Source organism: Narcine bancroftii, chromosome 7 (genome assembly GCF_036971445.1).
Source record: "Narcine bancroftii isolate sNarBan1 chromosome 7, sNarBan1.hap1, whole genome shotgun sequence".
NCBI classification, from domain to species: Eukaryota; Metazoa; Chordata; class Chondrichthyes; order Torpediniformes; family Narcinidae; genus Narcine; species Narcine bancroftii.
The window spans coordinates 64,491,350-64,504,097 of record NC_091475.1 but is presented as its reverse complement, the minus strand read 5'-3'; the positions used below and the strand labels follow the sequence as shown (position 1 = coordinate 64,504,097).

The window sequence follows — 12,748 nt, the reverse complement described above, 5'->3', positions numbered from 1 at the left end:
TACTAATCCACAACAGGAGAGGAAGTCAGGTTAACTCAGTCTTCCTCAGAGCACTCCATCCTGTGTTCCCCACATTGAAACGAGAGTCCAAAATGCGAGTCCTTTATCCGGATGATGAGATAGCAAAGCAATGAACAGAAATCCCGGGATGCTTCACGAACTGGCTCCCTAACAATGTGCCAAAGACCCCCCCCCCCACTCCATCTCTTTGATGGTGAGCCCAAGGTTCTCAGGCCTTTGAGACACCATTGAAAAGTTACAACATCCCACCACCGACCTAATCAGTGATGAACTGATTAAACTTTTAAACTGGTTAAACTTTTAATGAACAAATTAGGAGAAAATCCACTCGGCAAGACTGCCAGCTAATTGCTCAAACTGTATAGTTGGAGACAGCAGAAGAATTCTGCCCAAGCACTACCACACCACACACACAAAACGTTATTTTGATTCAAATCCCATTTCTGCTATTTAAATCAGTATATAAATGTAAGTGTGTATACACGCACGCATGTGCATGCCTATGAATGTGAGCATCCGTTTGCATGTGAGTGTGCGTGTATGAGTGTGAGCGCATATATGAGTATGAGCAGCCATTTGCGTGCACATGTATGTGTGTGTGCAACAACAAATGAGTGTGAGCAGGTGTGTGTGTGTGTGTGTGTGTGTGTGTGTGTGTGTGTGTGTGTGTGTGTGTGTGTGTGTGTGTGTGTGTGTGTGTGTGTGTGTGTGTGCACGCATGCACATTGGAAAGAGTTTGGTCTCTGAGGCTTCGGTTACCTGGCTCCAACTCCATGCAGTCAGAGGGTTGTCCTGGTTGGCAGACGGTCCCTGTGCTGTATATGGTGCTCATTTCATTTTGAATATCATTAAGCTGTAATAAAAATATGGACATTACCTTCTGCTTTGGGAAGGGAAGGTTGCGAACCACTGCTCTAGACCCAATGGTTACTGAAATATTTTGATTAAGAAAAATTGTCATTGGCCCATTTCCTTTGGAGTTATGAAACCTTGCACATAATGAGTCAATTAGGGATGATTAAAACAGTGATTTTCAAACTTTTTCTTTCCACTCACATACCACCTTAACCAATCCCTTACCCACAGAGCACCAATGGCATAGGGAATACTTAAAGTGGTATGTGAGTGGAAAGAAAAAGATTGAGAACCACTACTCGAGGGAACAAATATCCTAGCAGGGAGATTTTCTAATGTTATTGGGGGTTGGGGGGCGGTGTTAAACTAGATTTGCAAGGGAGTTGGAACCAAAGTGAAGAGGCAGAGGGTCGGTTGGAGCAAAAGTATGGACAGGTGGTAGGGAGTTTGTGTGGAAGGACAGGCAGATTGAGTAATGCAAGAAGGAATGTAAGAATGGGCTGAAAAATGGGAGTTGGAATTTAATGCAGACAAGTGTGAAGTGTTGCATTTTGAAAGGACAAACAAGAAAGGTCGTAAACAGTGAATGGTCAGGCACTGAGGACTGCAGTAGAACAGAGGGATCTGAGAAATTGGACTTGTGGGCTGAAATGGCCTGTTACTGTGCTGTATGTCTAAATGTAATATTATGGATGGGAGGGGTATGGAGGGGCTATGAACTGGGTGCAGATCAGTGGGACTAGGCAGAATAATGGTTCAGTACAGACTTGAAGGGTCAAATGGCCCTGTTTTCTCTGCTGTAATGTGCTGTGGTTCTATGGGAAGTACTTAAAAGCAATACAGAAGGCAACTAAAAAAAGTCATTTGGAAGGAGGTGAGCATATAAAAAAAATAATAAAAACTTTTTTTGTATATTAAGAGTTAAAAAAGGCAAGAGTATATTTTGGATCAATAGAAAATGATGCTGGAGAAATTTGAATGGGAGACAAGGAACTGACAGAGGAACTGAATGTGTATTTTAGATTAGGCTTCACTGTGGAAGATATTAGGAGTACATTGGACTTTCAAGGTTGTCAGGGAAGAGAGGTTAGTGGAGTCACAATCATCAGAAAGAAGGTGCTTGGCAAACTAAATGGTCGAAGGGTAGATAAGTCTCCCAGACCAGATGGAATGCGCCCTTGATTGATGAAAGGTAGCTCTAGAGATTGGAGAGGCACTAGTAATGATTTTCCAGGAACCAAGAGATTCTGGATTGGAAAATTGCAATGGTCACTCAACTATTTAAAAGGGGGAGAGAGGCAGCAGACCAGAAATTATAGACCTGTTTGCTGAACCTCATTGGTGGGACATGGTTAGAATGGATTGCCAAGGATGAGGTTACGGAGAACCTGGAGGTGCACGCCAGGTCACCATGGTTTCCGTCAATGAAAATCTTGCCTGAAAAATTTACTGCCATTTTTTGAGGAAACTGCAAGAGGGCTAGACATGCTGTGGAAGCTGTATATTTGTACTTTCAAATGACTTGTGACGAAGTGTCATACACGAGGCTGCTTCACAACACAAGAGCCCATGGAATGGCAGGAAACACAGTAGCATGGGTCGGGTATTGCCGGATTGGCAGGTATCAGACAGTGGGAATCAGGGGATCCTATTCTGGTTGGCTATTAGTTACCCGTGGTGTTAGGGTCAGTGTTGAGGCCCCTTTTTATGTTGTATGTTAATGATTTGGATTTTGGAATAAATGGCTTTGTTTGCAAATAAGATAGAGATGGGTGGAGGGGCAGGTAATGAAGAGGAAACAAAGAGGCTGCAGAGAGACAGCTAGATGAGGAGAAGTGGCTACTGAAATACAATGTTGGGAAGTGTAAAGTCATGCACTTTAGAAGAAGGAATAAAAGGGTAGAGCAGTGGTTCTCATCTTTCCCTTCTCACGCACAGACTGCTATAAGCAATCCCTGACTAACACAGAGCACCGATGGCATAGGGATTACTTAAGATGGTATGTGAGTGGAAAGAAAAAGGTTGAGAACCATTGGGTTAGACAATTATTTCTATAGGGAGAAAACTGAAAATTTGGAGGTGCAGTGGGACTTGCAGGATATGTGAAAAGTTGACCTCCAGGAGATGAAGAAGGTGAATGCAATGTTGACATTGATATTTAGAGGACTAGGATATGAGCAGGGATGTGATGTTGAGGATTTATAAGGCATTGGTGAGGCCTCACCTGGAGTATAAGGTTCAGTTATGGGTTCCTTATTTAAAAAAATTGTGCTGCATTGGAGAGAGCTCAGAGAAGGGGGATTGCTCCAATCTTCACTAACAATTATCCACACTGGGGGTATCACTCCAGTCTTCACTAACAATTACCCCCACTGGAGATCACTCCAATCTTCACTAACAATTACCCCCACTTGGGGATAATTCCAGTCTTCATTAATAATTACCTCCACTTGGGAATGACCCCAGTCTTCACTAACAATTACTCCCACTGGGGGTTGACCCCAGTCTTCACTAACAATTACCCCCACTAAGGGATATCTCCATTCTTCACTAATAATGACCCCCACTGGGGGATGACCCCAGTCTTCTCTAACAATTACCCCCCACTTGGGGATAATTCCAGTCTTCATTAACAATTACCCCCATTGGGGGATAACCCCAGTCTTCACTAATATTTATCCCCATTTGGGGATGACTCCAGTCTTCACTAACAATTACCTCCACTGAGGGATGTCTCCATTCTTCACTAATAATGACCCCCACTGGGGGTGACTCCAGTCTTCACTTACAATTTTACTCCCACTGGAAGATGACTCTCAGCTGTTGTGCTGAAATCTCAACATTACAGAGCAGCACAAAACAGGCCCTTTTGGTCCCCTTCCTAGCAACTTTTGACCTCCTACTCAGGCACTTTCAGTGTCTAATTTATCTAAAGCAAAGTACTTGCTGGGAAACTGATGGGTCAGGGGAAAAACATGAAAACTCCACCACAGATAGCACCCAGGTCAAGATTGAACTTGGGTCTCTGGACTTATGAGTCACTGGTTTACTCACAGCACCACCTTGCTTTGTATTGATTTTGGCAGCTAAAACAGAATTCCAATGGTCACTGACATAAGTTAATAATTACTGGGAAGATCATTTCAAGGCAGCTGTATTTATTACATTCACAACCGCTTCATGGAACTCATTTAATGCCTTAAAGGAGATTGTAACTTACTCGGTTAAAATCGCTTGGGGGTAAGATCCCTGATCCTTTGTCTTGAAGCATATTCAGTTGTTTCTTGAGTGCTGTGTCCTTTATCTTGGTGATGTCAAACTTGCTGGAATTATCAGAGACTTGTTGGTAATATCGAGTCCACTCAGCACTTGCTGCATTCTGCAGATAAAATTGAGAACTGATTTGAGCGTAAATCTTCCACAGAAAGATTCGATTGGATTTACATTGTAATGGTGGCTCTGATCAAAGGTCATTCACCTGACAATAACTCTATAGCTCACCACAGAACCTAGAACACAAAAGAAGTTCACCACACGGACAGGTCCTTTGCTCCACAATGTCCGTGTTGAACGCTATGCCCAGATTAAACCAAATCTCTACTGCCTGACCAGTTCATGTGCCTCATGTCAGAGGATAGGAAACCCCCTCCATATGGATTCTCTCCTCATAACTGGGACACTCCAAACCTATCCTCATCCTATCTGCACCCTCTCCAGTGCAATCGCGCCCTTCCTGAAGTGTGGGGACCAGACCTTCACACAGGACTCTGGTTCAGGTCTCATCTGTTATAAAATATTGGTAATCTCCCTGGTCTGGAATTTTGGGCCCAGCTAAATGTAGTTCATGTGACTTCTTAAAGTTTTGCATTGCTGCCACCTTCAGAAACTTTTACCAACAAGCTCTCTGTTCCATAATGCCCCACCACTTGGTGAATATCCTATTCTTATTTGCATCCCTATTTCCTTGGTGTGCATTTCATGGATGATCTATCCTGGACCCACAATGTCACCTCATTAGCTAGAAAGGTACAGCAGCGCCTAACATTGCTAAGGAAGTTCAGGAGGACAAGACTACTGTCCTCCCTCTTAACAGGAGCAAGAGTGAGTGAGTCCTGTCTGGCTGCATCATTGTGTGGAACGGTAGCTGCAAAGCATCGGACCGGAAATCTATATCATCAAAGCAGCCATGATATCTGGGTTCTCCCCATTCTGCATTTACAACAGGAGCATTGCTTAAAAGGAGCTCAAAGAATTATTAAGGGCCTTTTCCATCTAGCACGGTATCTACCATCAGGAAGGAGGTACAGGAGCATTAAAATCAGGACTGTGGGGCTGGGAAATGGCTTCATCCTGTAGGATGTGAGATTGATGAACAGCTTCTTGTAACCAAGTAAATCATCTCAAAATATTTATCCATATTTATTTTAACATACATTTATGTATAGATGTAATTACACTGGACAATGAGGACATTTCTTCCTGAACACTTTTGGGTGTATTTTATGGATTTTGGGCTACTGATCATGAAATTCACCTTGAAATTTTCCTATCACATATCCTTTTTAAAATATATAATTTTAGTGATTTCCAGTCACATTTTAAGTCTACTTCAAGTGTACAAAACCATGAAGTGCAATATATTATTAAAAATTAATTTTTGATATTCGCACCTGCTGATCTTGGTTCAGTCAGTGAGTAACATGGTGAAAGATTTCACCAGGACATTGTGACAATGTCTGTGTCAGCGGCAAAACGTCTTTAGGTCAGTTGAACTAATACAATGTGATTAAACATGCTGAATTCAATCAAAGTTGATTTAATGTTTCTCTGGCTTCCTATGTGATACAGCCAATCTGAAATTATCTTTGTGTTCAGCTTGAAGTTGTCTATCATACTCCCCAATTTTGTTCAGGAAGCAAACCTTTTGAAAATATTTGTTGTGCAGTGTTATGTATGTGATTACTATGTGTAGTGTATTGTGTGTGTACATGTGTGCACCATGATCCAGAGAAAAGCTGTTCCATCTGGTTGTATATGTTGTGACAGAGTATTTAGAGGTGGTTTGGGAAGAATTGTTAAAGCAGTTTGCACACACACATTTTAAAACACAGAATATTTGCAGGACTTTTGCAGAATGCTTTTTGCAGGAGGCAACAAAGTATCGACAGCAGCTTGCCTGGGAGAACATGTGATCTTTGCAGACAGAGGAGAAGAGTTTTGCCCTCAGAGAGGGAGGGTGTGAAACAGAGAGGAGAGAGACAGAAATCTATTCCAGAGGGACAAGATGGCAAACTTTGGAGGGCTGCTTGGTCAACAGAGAAGACTGGCGGTCTGAAAGGTGACCTGAAAGAAAGAGGATCATCTGGAGAACCCTGAAGGGGCCAAGTTTTGTCAGCAAGACTGATTCAGAAGGAATCAGTTGCAGATGTCCTGGAAAAGGAATGTCTCTCTGAAAACCAGCAAGAACCTTCCTGAGTGGTAACCATTTGCCTGTTAAGCACCAAAGACTGGTGAACTTTGTTAATGCTAACTTCTGTGCACTGTATAAGAATTGCCTGCAACCAGTGAGATTGAACTGTGATTCAGAGAACTTTTCTAATCTTAAATATATATTACACACACCTGCGCTTAGTTTTAGAGGGGAAATTAAGTAGTTAGGTAGGTTAAGTAATAAGTTAAAGTTCAATTCTGTTTTCTTGTTCTATAATAATTAAAAACTACTTTTGTTTGCTGCTGGGTTTTGGGGTCCTCTGGACTCCATAACAATGTACAATCAAGAAATAATAAACTTGAAATGTTCACATCCACTTTGTTAACATACAAAACAGTCTCAGCACCAATCCTGTGGTATACCAACATTCACAGGCTTCCACCACAACACAGCCCTCCATTCAGAACCAGGACGATCTCGAACCAAATTACATCCTTATTGGACTAAGTTTCCTCTGTCAAAGGCCGCACTATCTGCCATGTAGATGACATCATCTACACCCATCCCTCATGAACACACAAAATTCCCTCTTTGATAAACTTGATGGATTAGTCAGACATGTTAGTTGGGGCTCGTATAGCAGTTAGTGCCACACTGCTACAGCCCCAGTGCTTGGGTATGGGGTTTGTAAGGAGTTTGCATGTTCTCCCTGTGTCTGCGTGGGTTTTCCCAGTGGCTCTGGTTTCCTCCCACTGTTCAGAACGTGCCAGGGGTGGAAGTTAATTTGGGATAATTTGGCGGCATGGACTTGTGGGCTGAAATGGCCTGTTACCATGCTCTATGACTGTCTGTATGTATGTATGTATGATTCTGAACCCATGACATCCTTGCTGACTGCTTTATTGGTAATTAAACCCTGTCTCACCAACTCAAGATTAATTTTGTTCCTCTGAACTTTCCAATAATATATTGGAATTACATAATTTATTGCTTTGCTGTGATTTTTTTATGATCAGTTGCAATACTCATTTACAGGATTTGTATGACACCATCACACTGTAAAGATTTGATTTTGCCGAGAACAGCTCAATATTTTGCTGACTGGAATTTCTCTCCTGCCTGAGGGTGGGACAGAGGTCAACAACTTCCTGGGAACCAGGCCAAAACCATAAACATTTCTTTATTGTCATGTAATAAAAACAGCATAATATTACATGAAATTCCCTTTAGTCTTCTGTAAGACAGATAGATTCACCATCAGCAGAAATTGCTGGGCACCTTTTACAGTCAGAGAAAGAGAGTCCTCCCCAGAGTTGCCAAGTGTCCATGGATTCACAGAGTCCGTAGCCACACAGAGTTCAGTCCAAACCATCGGCAACCCGAGCTCCAAATCTGAACCTCCAACACGATCAGGAACCCTTCAGCGCCCTCATCCCCCTCTCAGATCCCATTCAGATACCTGGTGCCCCTTCAGCCAGTCTCCAGCTGTCTGCAGCCCGGTGTGAATCCTTTAACTGTTGTCTCCAGTAACCCACAGCCTGCATGGGTTCCTTGCCTCAAGTCACCAACAGCCCGCTGCCACCTGTGTGTTCTTCAGCTGCTGAGCCCCTCACTGGTCCGCCACTATGACCATTGTCCCGTGGGTTGTCTCCTCCACCTCAAACAGGGGCTGATCTCCTAGTTTTCAGGTGCCCTGCACCAGTGCTCCACTTCCCTGGAGTCTGCAATCCCTTGTGGATGCTGCCAATCATAGGTGCTGCCATCTGAGCCCAGACCCCATGGTCACAGCCTTTAACAGGCTGTTTAAAGTCTGTTCTGAGCCAACAGCAATTGGACTAGGACTCCATGGGGGAGTGCTGTGTCTCCAGTCCCCCATTCTATTGGTCTGCACCAGCGGCAGTGCCACCATTTCCAAGACTTTGGTGGGTTAATGATCCAGATACCTCTGTGATTTGCCACCTTAAACGTTCCCTTCCCTTATTCCTAATTGAGTCTCTGCCAGTCTGCAGAGAAATCATATCAATCCCATTCTCCCTTATTCTCCTTTAACCCATTCTATCTCTCATGTACACCATCTCTTCCCCACTATTGCCACAGGAAAGATGTTGTCAAGCCAGAGAAGGTGCAGAGAAGATTTATGAGGATGTTGCCAAGACTCGGAAGTTTAACAGGCTGGGGCTTTATTCCTTGGAGCACAGGAGGATGAGGGGTGATCTCAGTGGCGTATAAAATCACAAGAATAGATCAGGTGAACACAGAAAGTCTTTTGCCCAGAGTAGGGGTATTAGTCATCAGAAGACATCAGTGTAAGGTGAGGGGAGAGAGAGATATTACAGGAACCTGAGGGGTGGTGGGTGTATGGAACAGGCTGCTGGAGGACGTGGTTGAGGCAGGTACTATGGCAATGTTTAAGGGACATTTGGATGGGTACAAAATTAGGATGGATTTGGAGGGATTTGCTGGCAGGTGGGACTAATGTGGGTGGAGCGTTTTGGTTGGCATGGACAAGTTGGTCCGGGAGTCCTGTTTCCACACTGGGTGACTATGATTCTCCATTACACTAAGCTAAGTGGCTCTTTGGGATGTGGGAGGAAACAAGGACACTTGGGTGAGGGCCGGGGTTTTTTTTTGGGGGGGAGTGGCACATGGAGAACAGTCAAACTCCACACCAATAGGGCCAGAGGTCAGGGTTGAACCTCTCTCGAGCTGCAATGCTGCTGCGGTAACCACTGAGTTGGAAATGCAACTCAGATCATCACAGAAGGCCACCCTCACCTCCCTCCCCTCAATCAGCTTCGTCTACTCTTCCTGCAGCCTTGGAAAAGCAGCCATGCTGTAGGAAGACTAGCCTGCTTTACCTGGAAGGAGCTGTGAATGGAATTGAAAGTGGTGGAATTGTCAGCAAAGATTCCCACTATGATAGAAGGAAGGTCATTTGTAAAACAGCTGAAGATGATTGGACCCAGGTTCCTGGGGTTGAGATCATCAACCTCCAACAGCCACAGCCCATCCTCTTATGCATGAAGAAAGACCCTCACCCACTGACCTGTTGCAGCCCTCATGTCCATTTGCTTCATTTTGACTTGCGCCATAGGTATGTTTACTCTGTTATCATCAACACTTGTGAGGAGAGTCTTGAAGAAACAGAGACAGTTTGACAAGAATGGGAAACTATGGTAAATACCACCCTGGTTAGGAAAATATCATCACAAGGAAGAAAAAAAAAATCGAGCAATTTGAGTACCCTGGAACACTGAAGGTAACAAACATAGCCAGGTCCATTACAGGCTCTGACCTCCCATCCATTGTAGACATCTATGTGAGGCACTGCCTCGAGAAGGCAGCCAACATCATAAAGGACCCCCATCACCCTGGCAACAACCTCTTCTCACCGCTACTTTCAGGCAGAAGGCTGAAGACCAGCTCCTCTCAGTTCAAGAACAATTTCTTTCCAACAGTTATCAAGCCCTTGAACCTTCCCTTATTACACTAATCAGGGACTGCACTGACACCACAAAACCAGTGTTAAAACAAATCACTTTTTTTTGCACCAGAATTACTGTGACTATTCATTATCTATCATATATTATGGTCTATTTTGATTTAATTCTATTAGTTTTCTATTATAGATTTTCTTTACAGATATCTGTTCAGCTATAAAAATTTTGCAGCCCATGTGCATTGTACAGTGCGCATGCCAATAAACTCATTATCATTTCATCTCTCATTATCAGGACAACAAATTGCAAGCAGCTGAAAACCAAGGAGCAACAGAATATCTGTGGTTAAAGAACAAGTAGGGAACAGAGTGTGTGAGGAGGTCTAACAATTCACAATGTTCGTGGATTGGTCAATACTGTCAATGTCACCTGTGGCCCAGTTGCCCTAAAGCCCACTGCAATTCGAACCAAGACAAGAGGAGACCCTCACGAAGGGCAGGGACAGGGTCAGTTCCAGCTGAAAGAATTGCTACTCAAAGTGATCGAGTCTTTGACTAATTGATCCATCCCAGACCAGAGCCTCCAGGATATCAGCTGCTGAGATGCCACCAAGAGACTACACAAAGGTCTTGCTTTTGGCAAGGCAAGGCTTGTGAGCATGTGAAATCTCCGCTGAAGCTTGAAAGGTGGTGGAGGTAATTATGATGAGTTCCTAACTTCAACCCTGCCCATCAGGGCAGGGCAGGGGAAGCTGAGTGCATCAGAGGTACAGTCAAAGTGACAACCTTCAGAAGAGAAGACAAAACCAGTTGTTTGCCAGAGGCTTAACAGGGTGTTGATGAGGAGAGGCATTTCCTCTTGTGGGAGAAGCACTGACTTAAGACAGATATGAGGCTAGTTTTCTATTTCTCTAAGGGCAGTGAATCAGTTTTTGAATATTTTTATAACAGAGGCAGATGGTAAGGGAGAGCATGGTTAACGTAGCAGTTAGCGCAATGCTATCACAGCCATAGTGACTCCTGTTCGAATCCACCGCTCTCCTTGTGTACGCTATCCCCATGTCCTGCATAGTCAGGTCATTCATTGGAGTGCTACAGGTACCAAGTAACCCAGTACTACCTGTAACATGATTGGGTGATCAACAACTGGTTCCCCACCAGGCTTGCCTGGTGTGGAGGGTGGCTAGACACCTTGCAGGATGAAAAATGAGACCTGTCAAACTTTCTCCTAATGTTTCCCCTAAATCTTTTCCCTATCAGCTTAAAAATATGATCTCTTATATTTATCTTCCAATCGAAGAGGAAAAAAGTCTCATCAACTCTGTCTATACATAATCTTGTAAACCTCTATCAAATCTCCTCTTATTCTTCTTCACTCCAAGGAATAAAATCCTAACCTGTTTAATCTTTCCCTGTAACTCAACTTCTGAAGACCCGGCAGCATCCTAGTAAATCTTCTCTGCACTCTTTCAACCTTACTGATATCCTTCCTGTAGTTAAATGACCTGAACTGCACACAATATTCCAAATTTGGCCTCACCAATGTCTTATATAATATGAACATAACATCCCAACTCCTATACTCAATACTTTGATTTATAAAGGTGAAGATGCCAAAAGCTTTCTTTACAACCCAGTCTACCTTCAACGCCATCTTCAGGGAACAATGTATCTGTATTCCCAGATCCCTTTGTTCCTCCGCACTCCTCAGTGCCTGACCATTTACTGTGTATGTCCTTCCAAAATGCGTCACTTCATACTTGTCTGCATTAAATTCCATCTGCCATATTTTGGCCTAGTCTCCCAGTTAGTCCAGATCCCTCTGCAAGCTGTGAAAATCTTCCTTGCTGCCCACAGCCCCTCCTATCTTTGTGTCATCAGCAAACTTGTTCTAATTGAATTTTCAAAAGAACTTTGACAACACATAAGAGACAGGAGATGCTAGAGTAAACTGAAAATGTCAGTCCCCATAAAGGGTTCTGGCTTGAAAAATCAATCATTCTTTTTCTCCCTCTGATGTTGCTCAACCTATTGACTTCTTGTTAGACCCTTGAGGAAGTGCTCAGGCCCAAAATATTGGTTCAATATCTTTTCCTCCTATGGTCGTCATGAGACCTGTTGAGTTCCTCCAGCATTTTGTGTTTTACCCATATACAAAATCCCAGTTTTACTCTTGCACCTCCCTTTGCTCCCTATTTAATGGTTTGCCATCTACCTGCATTTGGGGCCATGAACAACTACCCATTTTTCTGCCGACCCACATATCTCTGGGACATGGGAAGAGACTGGAGTACCTGGAGGAAACCCACACAGGTCACAGGAAGAAGGTGCAAACTTAGGATACCCAGGGCAGGGATTGAACTCAGTGTCTTGGCCAGCTGCCTCACTGTGAACAGAATGTTCTCCAAAGGCTTAATGAGCAACTCCTGCTCTCACTTGCTCCATTTCTTTGTTCACAGATGAAAGAGGAGCATTGCAGTTGGGAGGTCATGCTTCAGTCATACTGTACCAGATGTTGCTGAGGCCCCACTTGGTGCATTGTGTTCAGTTTTGGTCACCGTGCTGCAGGTAAGTTGTCGTCAAGCTGGAGCGGGGGCAGAGAAGGTTTACAAGGATGTTTCTAGGACTCGGGAACCTGAGCTGTAGGGAGAGGTTCAATAAAGCTGGGGCTTTATTGATGGAACACAGGGAGGATGAGGGGTGATCTCATAGATGTGTACAAAATCATGAGGGGCATAGATCGGATGAACACACAAGTCTTTAGCCCAGACTTCTTCCCAGGGGAAATTGGTAATTTGAGAATACAGGTTGAAGGTGAGAGGGAAGACATTTAACAGGTACCCGATAGTGGATGTATTGAATGGGAAGTGGTTGAGGCAGGTACTATTGCAACATATGAAGGACATTCAGATGGATTCATGGATAGGATGAATTGTGAGGTAGAGATCAGTATGATTTAGGGTCTAGCAATGGAGAGACTAAAACCAGCATAGTGAGATGTG

The 12,748-nt window shown here is 43.7% G+C and overlaps 1 protein-coding gene and 1 long non-coding RNA gene across 6 annotated transcripts in view; one reads left to right on the top strand and one right to left on the bottom strand.

The window, feature by feature from the left end:
• ace2 (angiotensin I converting enzyme 2) overlaps positions 1 to 12,748 on the bottom strand; it is a 144,684-nt gene that overhangs the window by 125,898 nt on the left and 6,038 nt on the right. For 2 of the 5 annotated variants that reach the window (XM_069890268.1, XM_069890267.1), the window contains exons 3-4: positions 4,097 to 4,255; positions 781 to 874 (exon numbers count right to left, since the gene is read on the bottom strand). In XM_069890268.1, the coding sequence (XP_069746369.1) occupies positions 781 to 874; positions 4,097 to 4,255 (253 nt within the window). Of the gene's footprint in view, positions 1 to 780; positions 875 to 4,096; positions 4,256 to 9,353; positions 9,630 to 12,748 lie in introns of those variants that run through there. The other 3 variants (XM_069890270.1, XM_069890271.1, XM_069890269.1) reach the window with 3 other exon arrangements.
• The window catches only part of LOC138738983 (uncharacterized), a 31,365-nt gene continuing 22,639 nt past the window's right edge, over positions 4,023 to 12,748 (top strand). The window contains exons 1-3 of the long non-coding RNA XR_011341925.1: positions 4,023 to 4,116; positions 10,042 to 10,442; positions 12,206 to 12,314. This is a non-coding gene — a long non-coding RNA (uncharacterized lncRNA). The remainder of the gene's footprint in view (positions 4,117 to 10,041; positions 10,443 to 12,205; positions 12,315 to 12,748) is intronic.